The sequence below is a fragment of the Monopterus albus genome, unplaced genomic scaffold (assembly GCF_001952655.1).
Source record: "Monopterus albus unplaced genomic scaffold, M_albus_1.0 scaffold138.1, whole genome shotgun sequence".
Taxonomy (NCBI): Eukaryota; Metazoa; Chordata; class Actinopteri; order Synbranchiformes; family Synbranchidae; genus Monopterus; species Monopterus albus.
Window position 1 is genome coordinate 133,862 of NW_018128018.1, and position 20,645 is coordinate 154,506.

At 40.4% G+C, this 20,645-nt stretch overlaps 2 protein-coding genes across 4 annotated transcripts; one reads left to right on the top strand and one right to left on the bottom strand.

Annotated features, from left to right (window-relative positions):
* Positions 1–211: 211 nt before the first annotated feature.
* washc4 (WASH complex subunit 4) lies at positions 212–11,246 on the top strand. 2 transcript variants are annotated; one of them, XM_020613773.1, is made up of 33 exons: positions 212–393; positions 1,417–1,556; positions 1,657–1,710; positions 1,805–1,870; positions 2,062–2,107; positions 2,209–2,276; positions 2,367–2,449; positions 2,651–2,693; positions 2,816–2,919; positions 3,120–3,240; positions 3,357–3,480; positions 3,571–3,698; positions 3,804–3,964; positions 4,059–4,185; positions 4,417–4,542; positions 4,638–4,745; positions 4,858–5,004; positions 5,110–5,189; positions 5,375–5,480; positions 5,623–5,739; positions 5,890–6,058; positions 6,497–6,651; positions 6,760–6,834; positions 6,919–7,023; positions 7,480–7,614; positions 7,935–8,043; positions 8,129–8,195; positions 8,415–8,501; positions 8,766–8,913; positions 9,313–9,409; positions 9,543–9,739; positions 9,958–10,054; positions 10,239–11,246. In XM_020613773.1, the coding sequence occupies exons 1-33, from the start codon at positions 333–335 to the stop codon at positions 10,301–10,303; spliced, it is 3,516 nt and encodes a 1,171-aa protein (XP_020469429.1). In that variant the 5' UTR covers positions 212–332; the 3' UTR covers positions 10,304–11,246. The 2 variants fall into 2 exon arrangements, with proteins under 2 accessions (XP_020469429.1, XP_020469430.1); XM_020613774.1 differs by having other exon boundaries at positions 10,242–11,246.
* A 1,122-nt stretch (positions 11,247–12,368) lies between these two features.
* Positions 12,369–19,873, bottom strand: cnot2 (CCR4-NOT transcription complex, subunit 2). 2 transcript variants are annotated; one of them, XM_020613775.1, is made up of 15 exons: positions 19,741–19,873; positions 18,559–18,684; positions 18,387–18,459; positions 17,972–18,119; positions 17,702–17,884; positions 17,521–17,600; positions 16,770–16,895; positions 16,447–16,571; positions 16,184–16,301; positions 15,681–15,837; positions 14,836–14,897; positions 13,711–13,760; positions 13,506–13,606; positions 13,045–13,189; positions 12,369–12,916 (listed from the first exon to the last, which is right to left on the bottom strand). In XM_020613775.1, exons 2-15 carry the CDS (start codon positions 18,670–18,672, stop codon positions 12,830–12,832), a joined length of 1,569 nt encoding a protein of 522 aa, XP_020469431.1. In that variant the 5' UTR covers positions 18,673–18,684; positions 19,741–19,873; the 3' UTR covers positions 12,369–12,829. The 2 variants fall into 2 exon arrangements, with proteins under 2 accessions (XP_020469431.1, XP_020469432.1); XM_020613776.1 differs by lacking the exon at positions 19,741–19,873 and adding an exon at positions 19,461–19,685.
* Positions 19,874–20,645: the final 772 nt, after the last annotated feature.

Genomic DNA, 20,645 nt, shown 5'->3' on the forward strand with positions numbered 1-20,645 from the left:
TTCTTTTTGTTTAGCCTGTTCCCTCCCCCCACCAATAAATACCTCCGGACCGTGGGTCTCCTTTGAAACTAATGTGATGTGTATGGTATCTATCTATCTATCTATCTATCTATCTATCTATCTATCTATCAATGTGATGTGTATGGTATCTATCTATCTATCTATCTATCAAGTGTTGCAGTCAATTCCCCTGGACTCCATTTCCCATGAATACTTGCGCCCATTGTCAAAATCATGAGACCCGTCATGGGACGGTGTTGCTCCACTTTTTAACTGCAGTGTTTTTTGTTGTTTTTTTTTTGTGGTTCTTTTGGGTTACCCAAACCGTCATTATGGCGGTAGAAACCATTGCTCCTGACTGGGAGTTTGACCGTTTTGACGACGGATCACAAAGTAAGTGATTTGTTAATTCCTGGTATGCAGACGATGGCCGCTTGTGCTTAAGTTTACATTAGCCCACAGTGCTAAGTTAGCTAACGTAGGCTCATAGAAGAAGCGCTGACACTTCAGGTTCCGTCTATTTACTGGAAACGAACACCTCGTGTTGTCCATTGCAAACAGATGCTTGTTAAATAAACATCTTTGAAATGATCTCGCGGAATATTGGCCAGAGTCCAGCATACCCAGGCTAGGTGACATGTAAAGGGTAATTGTATAAAATTAAATGACAACGATAAGTTAGCTGTTATCCCCACAATACAGCTGTCATACGGCTGATCAGTCTTGACTGTGTAGCACCGATGTTTTTGACCATGGATTCAGGTTTTGACAGAAAAATGAGCCAACGTAGAAAACGTAGCGCTAGTTTATTTCAATTTAAACTAACACGCACAAAAGGAAAGACGTATCTAACGTTCCATAGGTTAACATCGGGATTTGAATATTAAACGATGCTCTATTGGTGGTGCTTCCTCTTTTTTCGTGACTTAACAGGTTGTTACCTGCTACCTGTAAGAAAATATTCAGTTTAGCAAGGACATTAATGGTTGTCCATTAGTAGACCTATCAGTTGACGGTGGAAGAAGTGGTCACTTTTCCCCACTGATACTTAAAAGTATATATTGCTCATAATTCTCTATGTTTATAATAAGTATCACAAGAATCATAGATGATTATTTTTGGTTTATTACAGCTGCATAGATTCACAAACAACATTTTGTAGCAGGTGCCTTTAGTAAAGGTGGAGTTAGTTTATTTACTATTGGGCAATTCGTAGCACGGTGTATAGTACTTTATACAACACTCACATGAGTAAGAAGTAATTATAACTGTTAAGTAAAAAGTACGGTATTTGTTGCTGAAGTGTAATGGAGTAGAAGCAGAAAGCATAAGGTTTGCATACTCCATATAAAGTATAGAATCTTTAAGTACAGTTACTTTCAACCATAATTTTTCATCAAACCTTCTGCCCTACAGAAATACACACAGAGGTCCAGCTGAAGAGCTACAGCAAGTTTCTGGAGGAGTACACCTCTCAGCTGAAAGGCATTGAGGAGGCTCTGGACGACTCCATTGGAGATGTGTGGGACTTCACTCTGGACCCTGTTGCCCTGAAGGTAAAACACCAAAACCTGTGGCTGTACAGTATTCTGGCATTGGGTTTAAACAAATTTGATGTGTATAATTTCAATCCCAGTGCTTTTTGCTCTCTTACAGCTTACTCCATATGAGCAGTCATCCTTATTGGAGTTAATTAAAACAGACAACAAAGTAAGTAAAGACAAACAAAGGCTGTAACTGTTAGTCTCATATCCACAGAGTCTTTCTTTGCTAAATAATCAGTGTAATTTTGTGGGCTGTGCAGATTCTGAACAAAGTCATCACTGTTTATGCTGCTCTTTGTACTGAAGTAAAGAAGCTTAAGTATGAGGTAAGAATGGTCAAAACACTCTGGACTGTTGTGAGGTTAGCATCCCTTGTGTGTAGTGTTTTGTCATCGTACTTGCCTTCTCCCCTTTAAGCATTATCTCTCCATTGTGTCCCTTGTTACTGTTGTGTCATGAAATACAAATGCAGGTTCTGTATTGTGAACTGATGTTTCATATCGATGCTCTTTTGCAGGCAGAAACAAAGTTCTACAATGGGTTATTGTACTATGGAGAAGGAGGTAATCTGTCAGCAGTCAGTATTTTCTGTTGTCCTTGGTGTACCTTTAGTGGTACACATTGCTTCTTGATGAACTAATAAAAGATGTATGTTTGTGTTAAGTGCCTGACACCAGTATTGTTGAGGGAGAGTCCCAAATTCAGATGGGCAGATTCATCTCATTCCTACAAGTGAGCAATAGATATTCATATATATGTATATTTTGTCATAATGTAGTTTGTTAATACCCAGCCAACACTGATAGCTCCTCCTTTTATCAGGAACTATCTTGCTTTGTGTCGAGATGCTATGAAGTGGTGGTCAACATTGTTCATCAGCTGGCTGCCCTCTACAACAGCAACAAGTAAGATCCATGAGCAGAAGCCAGTCATGTTACACAGAGAAACTACTGTCCTTGCTGGGTTGTTATAAATAAAAACATTGTGCACTTCACATACAGACAGAACAACAACTTACAGAGTTCACTTCTGGGTTAAGCACTTATTGTGTGTTTTGCCATATTACAGACAAAATGTACTAAAGCATCTCTCTTCTAATATCTCAGGGGTGCAGCAAAAATTATTGAGTCGTCAGGTGTCCACTTCCAGGTAGGCTTTAAGATTTAATGACTGTTTTAAAATGTTACTTTGTACATTATACTTGGTTTTACTTTGAGTCTGTTCTCTGTCTCTAAATAGTTTTTGCTGTCTTTTTAACATTCTTTCTGCAGATAGTTTATGAACACCTTGGGGAATTGTTAGTGGTCCTGCTCACACTCGATGAGATTATGGAAAATCATGGCACATTAAAAGATCACTGGAAGATGTATAAAAGGTTAACATAACATATGCACAACACACTACTGCAATCTGTGAAATGAAATAAAGTAAAATCTTATTTCTTAATATAGTGTGCATATCCTGCAATTCCATGTCTTTCATCAAGAATAAATGTTATTTTCTACCTGCATCCATTTATTGAATGAACTTTGTGGTTTATATATAGTTGTTTCTAACTATATTATTCTGTCATAGATTATTGAAATCCGTCCATCATAACCCTGGGAAATTTTCCATTCCTGAAGAGAAGCTGAAACCATTTGAGAAGCTCCTGCTTAAGCTTGAGGGACACCTGCTGGATGGCATGATACTGCAGGTGACTTCATTTCTTTCAGAGCTTTCTTCTGTCAAGTTCATTTTGTGAAGTTGACTATGTTCTGAACACGTACTCTGTTCACCATAAACCTTGTGATGTCTGTGACTGTGTGACAGGCCTGTGTGGAACAGAGATTCGATGATCCTAGGGAAGAAGTAGCTGTTTCCAAAAACAGTGCCTTTGCTGAGGAGTTCGCCTTCAATATACGCACCATATTCACCGGTGTTGAGTCTAAGATTGGTCGGTTTTTCTTCATGTGAAAGCATGGTTTCATAGAGAGTAGCATTTTCATGCAACTTCAGAACACTGTTTTGTTTGTCTGGTTTTCAGGTGAGCCTTCGGAGATTGACCAAAGAGATAAATATGCTGCAGTCTGTGGCCTCTTTGTGCTACACTTTCACATCTTCAGGAGTGTTGACAAAAAGTTCTACAAGTCGCTGCTCGATGTCTGTAAAAAGGTAGTTTTGTGCCCTTGGTCATCCTTTCCTGATTCTTATTTCTAATTGATGTCGCAACATGGAGCCATCTGTTTGATGTGTTTGTGTATGTGCCCTTTTCTCCAGGTTCCAGCTGTCACTCTGACTGCTAACATTATATGGTTTCCTGACACCTTCCTTATCGCAAAAGTCCCAGCTGCAGCTAAACTGATGGATAAGAAGAGTCTACAGGCCATCAGAGCACAGAGAGACACCTACCTGCAACAAAGAGCTCAGACATTAACAAAGTCAGTGGGGCCAACAATCAGGCACATTTATTCTGATTACATCAGATTTTCAGATTTAAGAATCTCATTGCTTTTCTTGTCTTTTTTTCTCCAGGGATTTTCAGTCCTATTATGTGTTTGTCATTTCTTGGATGATGAAGATGGAGTCCATCTTGTCCAAGGAGCATAAAAGTGACAAGTTGGCAGATGACCTTAACAGCAGGTGTAATGTGTTTGTACAGGTACGAGCTGCCAGTGTTATCCCATAGGAAGACTGCAGAGCAGAATATAAAACCCAACTACAAAGATTTTTTCCCCCATATTCCTTTAAATTCAGATATAAATGTACAGATGATCCAGGGATTATTCTTCAGAAACAGAGAAATCTGAATAAGCTTTTTGTTTTGTTTCATGAAAATCTGGCCACATAAAACTTCTTTTACATCGTCCTCTGTGTTTGCTCCTCTTTGCAGGGCATCCTGTATGCATACAGCATCAGCACCATTATCAGGACCACCATGAACATGTACATGTCAATGCAGCGGCCCATGACCAAGACATCTGTCAAAGCGCTCTGTCGACTAGTTGAATTGCTCAAGGTGTGTGTGCTTTTGAGTATCCCTATGCTTTTTACTAGTGCATTCATTGTCTGTTTGAATAAAACTGATAAAAATGAACTCATGTCTCCTCATAGGCTGTGGAGCACACATTTCACAGGCGTTCCATGGTTGTAGCCGACTCTGTGTCTCATATCACTCAGCAGCTGCAGTCACAGGCCCTCAGCGCCATCAGCACCGCTAAGGTTAACACAAATCATAAATCACGTTATTAGTATTTACAGAAGTGATGTGTTCATCTTATTAAACATTCCTCTCCATCTTAAATGAGCCTTGTGGTTTTTTTCCACGCTGAAGAAAAGAGTGATCTCCGACAAGAAATACAGCGAGCAGCGCCTGGATGTGCTGTCATCTTTGGTGCTGGCAGAAAATGCCCTGAGTGGACCCAGCACAAAGGAACGGCGCCTTGTGGTGTCTTTGGCTCTGTGTGTTGGCACTCAGCTGGTACGTTGGGACACAGGTGGTTGATGGGATATCGACACTTGTTTCTTTTTATGTGATCGGCTTTCCTGGCCTGATACTGAAATTGATCTCTTGGCTTTGTCCTAGAAAACATTCAGAGATGAAGAGCTGCTACCGCTGCAGCTTGTGCTGAAGAAGCTGGATCTAATTAGCGAGCTGAGTGAGAGGTGAGATTTTCTTTAGAGCACGGTGAATAAAATTTTCCACTGATTGAAAAAACTAAACCTTTTGCCAGCATGTGACACTTGCTGGATGCTAATTTTGGACCATGTTGGCACAAATCCTTAGATTTATGTAAACAATTAGCTGTTTTCTTTGGGATGCTTAAAGGCTTTTGTCCTTTATTCCTCAGGGTCAGGCTGCAGTGTGATTGTAGCTTCCTTTACTGGCACCGAGCTATCTTTCCCATCTACCTAGATGATGTCTATGACAATGCTGTGGACGCAGCACGACTACATGTGAGCAGACTGGCTTTTGATGTACATATTATGTACATATTACTCTTAAAATGTAAGCATCTTTATATTAATTTGGTTTCATATATTACCTCCATTTCCTCCGGTTGTCGTTCTGGGTGATGCTGATGATTGGCCGGAGAAGTACATGTTTAGTGCACTGAGGGACAGCGTGCCATCCATGTTGCATGCCAAACACATGGAGTCATGTGACCAGCTCCTGGAGAGTTACGACAAGGAGATCATGGACGTATTCAATGAGGTGCAGAAAGTGGGAACATTTGATACGGCAGATTTTTGGTTCCTTGTATTAATGTGAAAGAACATTTAAAGGACCTTGTTGTCTACATTTGTGAACCTTGTTTTATTTTCGTTTACTTTTCTTCTTCCTGCTGCAATCCAACTCTTGTAGCACCTGCTGGATAAGCTCTGTAAGGAGATTGAGAAGGACCTGCGTCTCTCTGTTCACACCCATCTGAAACTGGATGACAGGAACCCCTTCAAAGTTGGCAAGAAAGATCTGGCCCATTTCTTCTCCCTCAAACCCATCCGATTCTTTAACCGCTTCATAAATATCAAAGGTGCCTGATTCACAGACTATTTTCAGTCCTGTTTTTTTTTTGTTGTTGTTGTTGGTAGGATATCTAAAATAACATTTTTCATAATGAACTTTTGTGGTCATGGACCAGAGAAAGGTTTTTTTGTTTTATTTTGATTCCAAAAACTTTTATAAAATGTCTTCTTGTTAATACATCCCTTCCATTTTCTAGTAGCATCCACTGCACTTTTTTGAATGAAGGAGCATGCGTCCTGTGATCTTTTGTGGAGACCTAAATTCAGATCTGTATGGTGTCGCACCAGTAAACTCTATGGTAGAACTATTGTTTTTGAAACCTGCCCATACAAGTGTAAAACAGTGTACTGTGTAATGCTGACACCTGCTGGAAAACAGTAAGATGGTGTTGAGGGCGTAGCTGTCACAATTATTGGTCTTATGCTTTTTTTTAATGTTGTTGCAGTTTATGTGACCCACTACCTGGACAAAACTTTCTACAACTTGACCACTGTTGCTCTGCATGACTGGGCTACCTACAGCGAGATGAGAAACCTCGCCACACAGCGCTATGGGCTCACAATGACAGAGGCACACCTGCCGAGCCAGACCTTGGAGCAGGTCTGCGTGGCCTCACCTTACACTTCATGAGAGTTTCTTTTGTTTCTTATTTAAAAAATGTCACTATTGAGTTGTTGATTAGCTGTGTCCTCTGTGTGATCTCATCAGGGGTTGGATGTTCTGGAGATCATGAGGAACATTCACGTTTTTGTCTCGCGCTATCTTTATAACCTCAACAACCAGGTAAGGCTTGGAGCCTTTGTGCACCTTCTCTTTCTTGAAACAAGCAGTGTGTGTGCATTCTGTACGGCTTTTGTCTTTCATCAGATCTTCATAGAGAAGGCAAGTAACAACAAGCACTTGAACACCATCAACATTCGTCACATTGCCAACTCCATCCGGACCCACGGCACAGGCATTATGAACACCACGGTGAGTTTACAGGAGTGACAGTGGAGCATGTCACTGCATCTCTCTCAGATATGAATGTACGGTCGCAAGAAAAAGTCACGGCACTGTTTGCAGTCTCCTGGTTTTCTGCATAAAATGATCATGAAATGTGATCTGTTCATCACCAAAGTCACAAATATCAACAAAGACAATATTTCTAAGCTGATAAGATACAAAGAGTTATGCTCTTTCATGCCTTTATTGAACACACCCATTAAACATACAAAGTGATGGTAGAAAAAGCAGTGGCAACACTAGGTTTCTGATGTCACTAAATGTCAACTGGAGTCAGGTATTTGTGACTTTGGTCAAGGTCAGATCACATTTCATGACAAATATATGCAGAAAACTGGGAAAATGCAAACAGTGCCACTACATTTTATTGTGTCTGTATATAAATAGTTTCTTCTCACCTGTTCTCCTCTGTTCTTTCATCAGGTAAATTTTACCTACCAGTTTTTGCGTAAGAAGTTTTACATCTTCAGCCAGTTTATGTACGACGAACACATCAAGTCCAGACTCATCAAGGACATCCGCTTCTTCAGAGAGACAAAGGACCAGTCGGATCAGAAGGTAAGAAAAGAGTCCAGTTCTTTCCATATTCATTATACAAACAATGAAAAATGAACAGATGGTGAACGCTGCAGAAATGTGTTTTTCTTCTCGTGACTGCTGTAAGACCAGTTGAGCTCTGTGTATGAGAAACTGAAAGCTAGTCTGTGACCAGTGATTAAGACAAAACACACAAATACACAAACACAGACTGTCACTAAATCCATTGTCTGCAACAGGGTCTTGTTTTCTGTTCTTTGAACAAATTCTCTGTCTAATCCTCCTGTGTTGTCATATCGCCAGACACAATAACTGTTCAGCTGTTCATGTTTTTCTTGTAGTACCCATTTGAACGAGCAGAGAAGTTTAACCGTGGCATCAGAAAGCTGGGCATCACTCCTGATGGCCAGAGCTACCTGGACCAGTTCAGACAGCTCATCAGCCAGATTGGTGAGAAATACACATGTTGTTTAACAGATTTCACTACAGGTGCAGACAAATGTGAACCAACGCCAGTTTTACTGTTTTGTTTCAGGTAACGCCATGGGCTACGTGCGTATGATCCGCTCTGGAGGACTTCACTGTTGCAGCAGTGCTATCAGGTAGAAGACAGGTTTTTGAGTTGTGATTGTGTACAGTTGTGCTCCCTTGCACTGTTCATATAAAACTCTTGGAGTAAACCAGTCTGAGGAAGTGTGTGAAATAGCTGATTAACTGCACTAATGCCTGGTTAAGTGGATGTTAGTTTGTGTAAATATGAGCTTAAATCTGATTAAAACTTGTAACCCACTAGTATGTTTTTGTGTCTGGGTCATCTCCAGATTTGTCCCAGACCTTGAGGATATAGTCAACTTTGAGGAGCTGGTGAAGGAGGAGGGACTGTCAGAGGAGACTCAGAAAGCTGCCAGGTAGGATGTTTGAAAGTCTTGTGCTTTGTCTCAAAACTATAACTTCCAGGTCAGTCTTTGTCTTGCATGCTTTTACTTCTGTGTTCTTTGGTTTTTGGTTTAATATTTCTGTCATGCACATACTGTAACAACAGAGCTTCAGTTGTACCTGCAGTCAAATAATGTCCTTATATTTTTTGTTTATTTACATTTATACATCCTTCGAGGGAACAACAGCTGGAAAAATGTAAAGAAAACATCATAAACATTGTGTGTCATTCCCAGTGTCCTAGATTCAGTGTTGGGAGATTTGACCAGCAACTCTGCTGAGGGGACAGAGTACTTCAAGAAGCTGGGGGCAGTGTTTGCACCTGAGTTTCGCAGTGCCAAGAATATGCACCTGAGAAACTTCTACATGATTGTACCCCCACTGGTCAGTGCCAAGACTCATTTGTTACCACAGATTATATATAAGATGTACAACCTGACAGCTCTACAGAAGTGAAACCACAACAAGTCGATCGCCTCCAGATGGCTGTTTGCAGAATAGGTCATAAGCCCCACAACCTCCATGTCTCATGTTCCATCCAGTGATCACAAGACAAGTTGACTGCCCTTATATTCCTGATATCTTGGCTTCACTTTTGCGTAATGGTGGGAAGCGGTGACGCCTCGTCCATGTTTATATACAGCTGATGTTTGCTTGTATGCTACTACCTGTCAGTCTTTTCTTTTAATGTTTGTGTTTGCTGATACGTTCTGTAGTGTTTCTCTTCATTCTGCTCCATAATCAGCACTTTAGTTAGTGATACACAGCAAATTTCCCCAACAGACTGTGAATTTTGTGGAGCACTCCATCAGCTGCAAAGAGAAGCTCAACAAGAAGAATAAAACCGGAGCTGCATTCACAGATGATGGCTTTGCTATGGGTAAGCGGGCAAAAGTGATAAATCCCATTTAACTGAAGAAGCATCCTGATGCTGTTTTGTCACATTTGTCCTGTTCTTGACTTGCTCTCCTCTTGTCTTTTCCCTCCGCTGCCACTGTATCTTGTTCTCTCAGGTGTGGCATACATTCTGAAGCTGCTGGACCAGTATCTGGAGTTCGACTCTCTGCACTGGTTCCAGTCTGTCAGAGATAAGTACAAGAAAGAGTTGAACGCTGTGGTGAAGGAGCAGAGCATCCAGTCGGCAGGCCAGGATGAAAAGCTGCTGCAAACTATGAACCTCACTCAGAAGAGGCTGGATGTCTACCTTCAGGTACAGTCTGTTTCCTGGAGGATCTCAAGAGCCTTTTCACTGTGTCCATCCATTGATTTATATGTATATATTCTGGGACATTCGGGCTGTGCGTCAAGGCATCCATCATCTGCCTTTCAAATGTAGAGTTGCGTAACAATTCATTTAGAAGCTGCTGTGGTGATCTGGAGTGCTGTGAGCATTTGTTTCACACTGAAGTCTTTGTCTCCCTGGCACAGGAGTTTGAGCTGCTCTACTTCTCACTAAGCAGCGCCCGGATTTTCTTCAGAGCAGACAAGACTGCAGCTGAGGAGACTCAGGAAAAGAAGGATAAAGGTTAGCTTGTGCTGTGATGATTAATGGAGTCTTTAATTATGCACTACCAGTGGCACACCCACCCTGCTCTACAAGCTTTTTGTGGATGATTTCTCATAGTTAGCATCCTGATTAATGAATGATGAAGTCTGTGTCTTCATCCTCCTTTAGATCTCACAAGTAACTTTGCCATTCTCTCCACCAGAAGAAGCTGCCAAAGCAGGAGACAGTCCAGATAGCTCCACCCACACTGCACCTGCTGTGAAGTGAGCCTCGTGAGATCAACAGAGCAGGGATCAAGTGTTGGACTGTGACTCTTAGAGGACTGTAAAGTAGTGCATGCACCTGGCCAGCCGATCAAGTGTGAAGAGATCTCAAGCAAGAGACTATACTGATGTGTGTGCAGTTGACGGAGAAATGACAGGAAGCTGGACTTGACAGGCAACAGAAGGATATTGACTGTTTATGTCCCACAAATTGTCTTCATCAGAGAAAGAATGTTTTCTTAAAGGGTCTCTCTTCATTCCAGCCTACAGAACCGTCACTGTACAGCCCACAGCTGTCAAATGTCTGTCAGTTTCTAATAAATTCTGTTTGAATTTGTAGCACTTAAACAAGCGACAGGTGATGTAAAAATGAACACCTTCCTTTGCCACACAGCCTTTTCAATATTTCTACACTCAGTCTGGATGGACTGGATTATTTTTCTACAGTAGATGAGTATCCTCTAGTGATCAGAGGCGAGTGCAGTCATTGAATAATCTGCATCTGTTTTGATTTCAGTGCTTTTGTTTCTGGAGTACTGTGCTGCATTTGTTAGTGTCCAGTGTAGTAATTGTAAGAAAATGGCACCCCTGTAAACTGTAGCACACTATTAAGGACTAGAGAATATTTTCAGTGTAAAATCTTATGGAGTTTTGTGCATTTTATACATTGTATGAACTAAGGTGGGTATGTGCCTTTGTAAACAGTGTAAACATTTCAGTAAACTAATTAACTTAAGAGTTAACACAACTAAACAGATCTGACCTGTGTGTTGCATTGTACTAAAATTTCCAAAGTATTTCTCTTAAGTACTGAAGGCATATCATATCATTACATTTTTATTTGAGTTATCTCTATCAACATGTGGGACGTGTGAAAATGAGGCCATAGTTTGGTCAAATATGCATTCCATGAATTAATTTGCTTGAATAAAAAGTTCTGTAAAGTCTTTTGAAGACTTGTAAAACTTGCACTTTGAACACAATTTAATGTCTCAATTATGGGGTTGTAATAAAAGCCTAACTCAAAGTTCAGCACTGCAAAATGTCCTGAAGCACCAATTACAAGCACTGTAGATGCTTCCCAGTAAAAACATTAAACCTGTGTGCATTATAAAAATTTATTTCACATGTTAATGTCTTCCTTGGCAACAGTGCATAGATTTTTGCCCACACATCTGTACATGATAAAACTGATTCCAGGAAAGGAGCTGAATGATACCTGAGGAATAAACAACACTGACAGAGTAGTTCGGGAAAGCTTTTTCTGCTTTAATACAAAGGAAAAAAAAGCTTCTCACTTCAGAAAATACAAGAATGGTCTAGACTTTTTTCTCCTCAAATTGTCAGTTTTCCTGTTTCCTATGAAATGCTGCTGTTCACTGCTGTTCAAACTGAAATATATCCCCTCTTTTGGTTTGGACTGGAAACTCATAATGATCTTTTTCTATTTTTTTAATATATGTTATGTCATTCTAACTTTGTATTATTTTGATGTAAGTCAACACCCTGTGCAGCAGATCCAGAAATGTCCCGTTGCGTCCACATATTGCATTCATGCTGACCTCATAAAAACGAGGTACAAGGCAGGACAAAATTCTTCCAAAATAGATGTCATATATATATATATATATTTACATACATATATATATATTGCAATCATATATACACATTCGTACATACATATACTAATTTATATGAAGAAAAGAAACAAATGTACACATTTCTTACAAAAATGTAACAAAGACTGAAAAGTGTTCTGTTTGCTCTGGAGCAATGTTGTGTTGCTGTTTAGCCTCTGCAAGGATTTGTCCACATTTGTGGACACCAAAGAAGTCTCCCAGATTTTATTTCTGTGTTCAACTGCCACAGAACTCACAGAGAGAGACAGAGGAAGAAAAGGTACAGGAAAATGCTTTGATCGTACAAATACAGAAGTTGGAAGAGTCAATTTAAATGGGGAAATGGGAAAAGATGCTGAGAAGGGATGTGGAAAAGCTGCAGAGCATTCCACCCTACCCCCCAAAAACATGGAAAAAATATCAAGGAGCATTCACATAAAAAAGCACAAACAAATTTTGTGTTCTTTTATTACTAAATATAGTGCAACAATAAACATTGCATTTCTTTCATTGCATCTGAGGATGTTAACTTTGCTTTCCCCACCTTTGTTTACTATTCTTTACATTTGTAAATACAAGGCATAAACCCTTGTTCTGTCACAGCCCTGGGCCAAAATGCTCAGTCCTCCTTTTTGGGAGAAAATGGGCCTCAGATTCAGAGACGTAAACATAACACAGACCCTGCTCAAAACAAGAAGAAACAGGTGGAACATAGAGAATAAAAACAGAACAAGTGTTGGTGTTTTGGGCAGCATGTAGGTTTGGAAAGGCAGGGCAGTTTTAATGGTGACAATGACCCACGCAGTCAAATAGCCAAATCACTGAGGAATAAAAACCAAACTGTGAGAACCACAGTGGCCCTCCTGGACAGCAGCGCTGCATGTAGCGGCAGTCTTTGGGCTGGTCGGGCCTTAGAAGGCCTGCTGGGCTGGGTTGTAGTTGAATGTTGTTGGCACATGAGGCCTCTCTTCCAGCTTGTCATACTCCAGATGAAACTCCTTAGAGATGCAGACACATTATTAACAGGAAAACCTCTCGTCCACAACAGAAGTCAGGAAAACTTGACAGATGCCATTTAACAAGATAATGAAAGTGGCAAAGAAGCAGCAGAACACAAAACACTTACTTTGGCTACTTTCCTCCAGTTAATGCAATCAAAAAAGTAGTAGGTTCCCCTCTCATAGGCATTGGTTTTCAGTGTAGGCTCCATACCAGGCGCCCTCGTTATCCAAACCCGCTCCTCTTTGTGGTACCTCCAATCCCGGTTAAAGCTAGAGAGTGAAGTTATGAAAAAGAAATTTGAAAAAGGGAAGAAACTCAGTGACTGACTTGTGACCATCATAAAAATGTCACCCCAAGAACCTCAGTTACCAAATGAATCAAAATTTCACTCTAAAAAGGGAAGAGCTGCTGAAAGCCGGCAACACACACTGACACAACTGTTACGGTACTTTAAATTCAAAATGTCTGACAATGCCCAGAGGCAGAGAAGAAAAATCCTTTCATGACACAGAAACCTAAATGAAACCTTTCCCCGTTGTGAACAAAAACAATATTTCTGTACCATTCAAAAGGTTGAGTACTCACAGCTCTACTGCTGCCAGAAGTTGTAGCAGGTCTCCACCATTCATGTAGTACAGGTAGAACAACAGGTCTTCACCATATCGAGCCAGTTTAATTGCAGCCAACTAAAGGGAAAACAGGAAGGCATAAGGAGAATTAGTTTTGTATCCATATACGCATAATGAATAACAGCAGCCACATGTTGGGACAGTTCTGGAGCTCACAATACCTTGTCCCTTATGTGGATATTGGTTAGATACTCTGATGGAACATGGAAGTCTGAAAGGGTAAGCACAGATGTAAGTTAGAAGCTCTCAAAAGACTGACTATAATGCCTGTACTTCTACTGAAATGTTATTAGAAAACATGTCTCAGTTTACTGCCATGTAAATGGAAAGAGGTAAAGATTCATGCTTTTACACCATAAAAATCGTGGCTCAAAACTTACTATGCTTTTATCAATGCCCACAATATAAAACATAAATCTGATTACATGTCTGTCAGAAGCCTGCCAATCAAACAGACTTTGTTCAGGAGCACTAATAAGTGAATGAGAAAATAGGGAAGTATGCAGTTCACTGAGGAGGATTCAGATTGTTCTTAACTAGCCCTGGGTCTACATGGACCTCCTGTCTGTCATTATGTAAATTTCTACAGACTGGCTCTTAGGCTTTTTCCAATGTAGGAACTGCCAACCTGTGGCAGACCGTGTACCCCTTGTCCCAGGTTTCTTTTTTTTTGTTTGTTTTTCTACTACTCCGTTTGCCCTTGGAGACGAGTTCCCAAAGCTAAACTTTGACACCCCACAGGAGGTAGTACTAAATCAAAATCCAGGAACTTGTGGGGGTAAAGCGGAGGGAGCTCACAGGGCTACTGCACATGACTGGTTAACATCAGCACATTGTCACGTGAGCATTACGAGCACAGTGTGAGAACACACACCCACCAGTTTAAAGGTAAAATTGGGGCTTCAGCTAGTACACCTCAGGCAAAGCAGCAAAGTCCTAATTCTGCAACTTTGTATTTTGCCCGTTCAACAGCTGTTTAACAGACTGATAAACTGAGTATTTTGTGCTCTCTGCTCAGCTGTGTGTGTGAGGAGCGCAGCCCCGCCCTCATGTAAACAGACTGACACATGGATAAATCACACAGGAAGAGCAAAGCGGGACAGATCACATCAGCCCTTCAAGGTCTGCTTGGAAGCTCCACGTTACAGCTTGTAAAGTTCCCCTGGTGGAAAATCACTGACTAGCAAATCTCATAAGCTAATCAGGAATGTGCAACAATATTAAAAACAAGTGATTAAAAAAAGATTAACAAGTTGTCTTCCCTCGCAAACTTCACACTGTCTTACCAATGTCTTGAGGTCGACAAGGTGCTGAAGCCCAAGGAGAGGCGAACTTGGGGTACAAGTTTCTGTCAGGAAAGAAAGTTGGGCTAAGTTCTGAACACTTTGCCAGATATGTTTTAAACAGGCTAAAACAAACAATGAACAGAAGAAAACCAATACAATGGTCTGGAAAATGCAGTCAACAGGAAGAAGACTTCTAGTGGAGACTCTTTCTTCTTCTAAGCTGGTACTACTGAATGTGACTGCATCCATCTTAAAATCATGGATGTCCATTTGGAAACAATTCAAATTAAAAAAAAAAAAAAAAACTGGTACAGAGCTACTTTGCAATGCTATGGTGGCACAATGTAAAGTTTATAAATTAAGTTTTTATTTATTGGTTAAAATTATGCATCATGGGTATTTTCCACATTATGTCTTTATGTTATATAAAAAGTGAGAAAAATCTAACATATTAATTTGAAATTGGATATCTGGACATACAGTATCATTGTTTGGCTCCACAATAACACTGCTGAAGATGTTAATATATGCCCGTTACCCTTTTGTAGGTATAACTGGTACAACGGGTCTTGCACAAAATTTATACCAACAAAAAGCCAAATTTGTCCCAGCTAAAAATTCTGTGTAATGAAAAGCTGGACAAATGCCACTGTAACCATTGCAACCATTTGTGCAGGCAAAATGAATATATCACATTGTTTAAATGGGCTACTGATTTTGATTACCAGACTGCTGAGTTATTAATTCTTATTTCTTTTATTGGACTGCATGTTTTACCAGCCGAAAGTCAGCTTAGTGCCACTAATGTAACCCTCAAAGTAAACAGGGTAGATTAGCCGTCTTACTCTGGTGAGTTTAAGTTGAGTCCCAGTGTGGTGAGGTCACTTCCTAGTGCCAGATGGACCATCCCAGGATCGGTCTCTGCTGCGCGGATAAACGTCAGCAGGCCAATCATGCCAAACTGGTCTGTCACCATTCCTGAGGGAATGTTCGTCACTCGACCTGCAGCGGCAGGATAAACTCAAGAGTTCAGCAAACTGCTGAAAGTAGGCTGTGATCTTACAGTTCATACTTACATTACCTCGATATTTCTAAACCACATTTTGTGCACGCACTGGAGAATAAACCCAGGCAATTAAGTGATGGTCACAGACAAGCTAATGGAAAGATGATGATGATGGTCTGTGTCACAGTGAACATATTCTTTTGGTTTCCTCACTGTAGCCTATCCAATAATCATGTAACCCCAAATGCAGGGTAGAGAGCCCAACTGCCTCACCCAAGTTGTGTGATTAAGAAGGGATGTCTCAGTGGAATTGGAGCGATACGATTGGCTGAGATGTCTCACCATCGGGCAACACCTGGATCCCTTTCTTCTGGTTGTTGTTCTGTGCTGAGGCCGTCTTGTCTCCAGGGAACTTGGGCCCATCTGCACTGGATGTGCTCTTGCTTGTGGAGTTCAAGTTCTAGAGGAAACAAAGAAAAGCCATTTTAAACACAGGACAATAAGCATGGAAGTTCATCATAAATAATTCTCTCTGATATGTAACCTTGACCAAAAAAACTAAACTGCCTGAATGCAGTGTAGAACCATCAGTGGCTCACACTTACAGTTTTGCTGTCATCATTGTTCAATGTGGGGTCTTTATAGTTTGGGCCAGGCAGTGCAGGGAAGTCCTCATTATGGATGGAGAAATCCTGAGTCTGTTCAGTTGATGGCTTTGTCACCATGCCAACTTGATGATGATGAACACAGCGAAGCAGAAATTATATAATGTGTAAACTATATTTTAACTATAAAATATTATTTACAACTCACTGAAACAAAGCCTTGACTAGTATTAAGAACCCCAGGAAGCTGATGGCAGTCTTCTCTCCTAGGAAAACCGACTGCCTGTAGCTTAATGTGTGTAAAAAGAAGCCTAATGGCCTACCATAAGGTGCCCTTCCAGCCAGTGGGTTGAGCACTGGTGTTGGGTTTCCAGTCCCTTCTCTTCGACTCCTGTCTGCTAATGCAGGGAAGTCTGACAGATCCAGTCCCGTTATATTTTCACTCCCATCTGCAACAGCAGGAAGGTTAGAAACTTGTAACATCTAAAACCTCAAATACAACCCATCTGTGCAATAATGTGCCAACTACTAGTTTGATAACATAACCTTCATACACAGTACATTCATACATAGTACATATACAGTAAATTAAAGAAAAAAATAGCCCTCCCCCTAGCTAATACCTGTTGACCACATACAAGTGCTAATTAGTCTGCTCCAGCAAAGTTGATCTGATACAATAGTGTCACCGTTACAGGTTTTTAACAAAAAACAAAAACTTGCCAGATTGGTCCAAAGTGACTTTTACTTCAACTTTACACTGGCACACATCTTCAAATAGCTGTGCTTCCTACTTCAAGAAGACACTGCTCACTGTACGCTACAGTGAACAGTGGCACCTAATCATGACGACAGCTCAGAATATGTTTTTGGTACTACAAAGTGAAGAAAGAAATTATATTAATAAATAATCTACTAATGATGAGTGTCTAAAGTATCATGCAAAAAATTGTATTTCTGAAATGTAATTCTTACTGGTTTTTGTATATATATTTTTTAATAAAATGCATATTTTTTATATTTTATGTAAACTAATGATCCCTATATCAATGCAGCTGTGTTACATACACTTACCTGTTCCATTGAAGATGTTGCTTGATAATGAGTTGTTCATTCCAAAAGCCTGATTGCGATTCATACCAAATCCTGACATGCTGCACAGAGAAAAAAACAAAACAAAAAGATAAGCTGCCAAACATTAACTTTCCTTCCATTAATATCAAATGTGCAGGGGACACAAAGGACAGCAGTGTACCTGTTGATGGTGAAGGGCTGGCGTGCTTGCTGCTGTTTGGGCATACAAATGATACTGGGTGAGCTGCGGTTTGGGCTGCCCAGCCCCGAGCTGCTCATACTATTGGTCCTGCCACTCATCCCAATGCTTTGACCAACCTGAGAGTGGTTCAGCATGTTCCTCGAGTTCATCGCCAGTGTCCCCCTATTAACACGCGATCAGGTCAGAATTTGTTTTTGTGCATTTCAGGCTGACTGACATTTCCAGGTATTATTTACTGTTTTAACATACCTGCTTGGTGATGGAGGGGTATGGAGAGACATGGTGGGGACCCCTGTTGTAGGGGTGATATGACTTGGTAGCTGCGTCCCTTGGGTTAGATTTCTGTTTAACTGAGGAGTATTGTTCCCCAAGCCCCTTACCGAGAAGCCAAGTGTACCTACAGAAAGACACCGTTGAAAAACGGGAAGAAGAACAAATACTATCAGGCAAAATTCTTCTGCAAAAATATGCAGAAAATGTCACACATTGAAACTTTTAGTAACTCTGGTATAAGCTAAAGAGTAACGAGTAAAAAGAAAAAAAGAACAGGTAAACATAAACAGGTAAACTTCAGATACAACAAACATAAGATTTCCTCCCACTCCAACTATGTTACATGTAAAACAACAACTGTGATTGACTGCAAGAAAAAACCAAAACTTACTTTGTGGACCATACAAACTTGCACCCAGCTGTGACAACTGACTTGACGATGATGGTGAGGGAGAAGACAGCAACTAAAGGAAAACATTTGAGGCAGGACAGAGTAAGAAAACTGGAAAACATCTCCTCTGGTGTTAAATCAAGTACTGTGCAGAGAGGGAGACAAAACTCACATCTTTGTCCGATCGATGTGGGAACATCGATGGCTGGCTGTAGTACATGTTTTCATCTGTGAAGTCGTTATCGACTACCTCCACAAACTCAAATTTCTTTCTAGCACCAAACATGCCTTTAGTCACCTGAAGAGAGAGGGCAGAGCTGTTGTTGAAGACGTACAGGGCAAAAAGCCAAGTAAGAGATCAATAAATGGACAATCACAAATACAACTTCACAATAATTTCTAACCTAAATACACAATTCCTCCTTGGACCTCAGTGCTGCTGATGTCATACACAAACAATACAAGTTTCACTTAGTTTCAGTGGTGTACAACCATTATAGTACACCACTTTTTGGCAGCACTGAATTGTATTTAATTTAACACTTAACTAACACTACAAACCTGACGTAGTATTTAAATAATCACACAGGATTACACACGGGACAAAGTAATTTCTATGAATGCACCCTGAAAACAAATCGAGAATTCTGGATACCTCATTTATTTTTATTGCCTTTCACTGTGATATAGTTGGTATCTTCGGGCTGTTAAAATAAAATGCGTGTCTACCTTATTATTATTATAATCACTCATATGGGATGAAGATGTTGAACTTCAATAACAAAGTAAACTAATGCTATTTATTGTATCCATAATATGTATTACATTAATCAACAGAGCGCAGATCTAACCTGTAACTTGTTTCTTATTAATCTTGTACAGGAATTAGTATATTTTAACTGTTGGACCTAATTTGGCACTATTGAGAAAATCAACAACAGCAATGCTAACAGGCTACTTAGCCAACAGTAGTGTAGCTAGCGTTTGCAGGCTAAGTGTAATCACTCTATTAGCTTAGCTTAACGTCAGTTTGCAAGCCGAACAAGAAGCTTAAGTACCACAACATACAGTTACCTTTCAACTTTGAAACACCGTGACTTAACTAACAAGCAACTAGGCAGTTACACGGGCCCTCTCTCTATATCCACAGCTGTCTTTTCTCAGCTCAGTTTACGCTCCGTTTGCAGCCAGCAGCAGCCAAACCGGCAGCGACAATCTGCTGGAGCTAAAGGCTAACGACCAGCTCCGTATCGAAACAGAGGACAATGGCTAACTTAAACGCATAGCTCATGCTGAAAGGTCAAGTTATACCGAGCCATTTTAATATGACGACAAATAAGTCAAATTCCCTCACCGCATCAATTTCGCTTCTCTTCGTTAGATCCAAGATGGCTGTGTGTACTCTCAGTGAGAGGGATAGCCGTTACCCTCTGACCTTACAACTTGCTGACCACTTCCGTACACAAAACTGAACGCGCCTGAAAGTCTTCAAGAAACAGATCAAGAAATAAAAGCGTTAGTAAAAATGTGTAGACTATATTGCGCGGAGAATGTACATAAGTACGTGACACTCAAGCCTATTCTGTGAACTTCTGTTGTTATGCAAACATTATAGAAGCTTTTTTAAATACTAGTGCCAGCTATTTAAAAAATATACACTTATTTAACTGAGTTTCCCGATACTGTGACATTGTCATGAGCCTAATGTCGGGTCAGTTTCCTAGGAAACTCAAACAAACTCGTGTCATTGAATTACCATAGCAGGTAATTTCCCCCAGGGCCCCAGAACTCTAGGGGCCTCTATAGGTCTATGTTCACTCTGTGTAAATGCTTTATGTAAATGAAGTTGAATATTTGTTTGGTAGTATGCACAAAGGTTTGGACACCGTTTCATGTGTGTCCAAACATTGGACTTTAGCCTACTTAAAGTGTTTGTTTGCATATTGCATTGCCCTGTATTTATTTGTGTTTAATCAAATTACCACACAGAAGATCTAAGGGACCAAATGATCTCCTAGAATAGAAAATTGCACACCCTACAGAAATTGGATGACTAGGGTGGGGGCCAGCAGCTAATTTTTGCCTTTGGAAACCACAACTTAGACCTTGTGTTTAGAAACTTTCATCAAGAAATAATTAACCTTTATAGACTATTTTCACCACATGAGTTTTGACTTGTCATAGCAGGAAAAGCACAGGTGCTACTAATTACATTAATCACAGCTCCATTAGATTAGGTGTTCCAGTCATTACCCAGTG

Bases quoted from the DNA above. Each gene is read 5' to 3' on its own strand.
- washc4 (XM_020613773.1), top strand. From the start codon at position 333: ATGGCGGTAGAAACCATTGCTCCTGACTGGGAGTTTGACCGTTTTGAC. The intron at 3,241-3,356 runs GTGACTTCATTT...ACTGTGTGACAG, and splicing joins TGGATGGCATGATACTGCAG to GCCTGTGTGGAACAGAGATT. The intron at 4,186-4,416 runs GTACGAGCTGCC...TCCTCTTTGCAG, and splicing joins GGTGTAATGTGTTTGTACAG to GGCATCCTGTATGCATACAG.
- cnot2 (XM_020613775.1), bottom strand. From the start codon at position 18,672: ATGTTTGGTGCTAGAAAGAAATTTGAGTTTGTGGAGGTAGTCGATAAC. The intron at 16,896-17,520 runs GTAAGTGTATGT...CTGCTGTTGCAG, and splicing joins CAACATCTTCAATGGAACAG to ATGGGAGTGAAAATATAACG. The intron at 12,917-13,044 runs GTAAGTGTTTTG...TGCATCTCTAAG, and splicing joins ACTGGAGGAAAGTAGCCAAA to GAGTTTCATCTGGAGTATGA.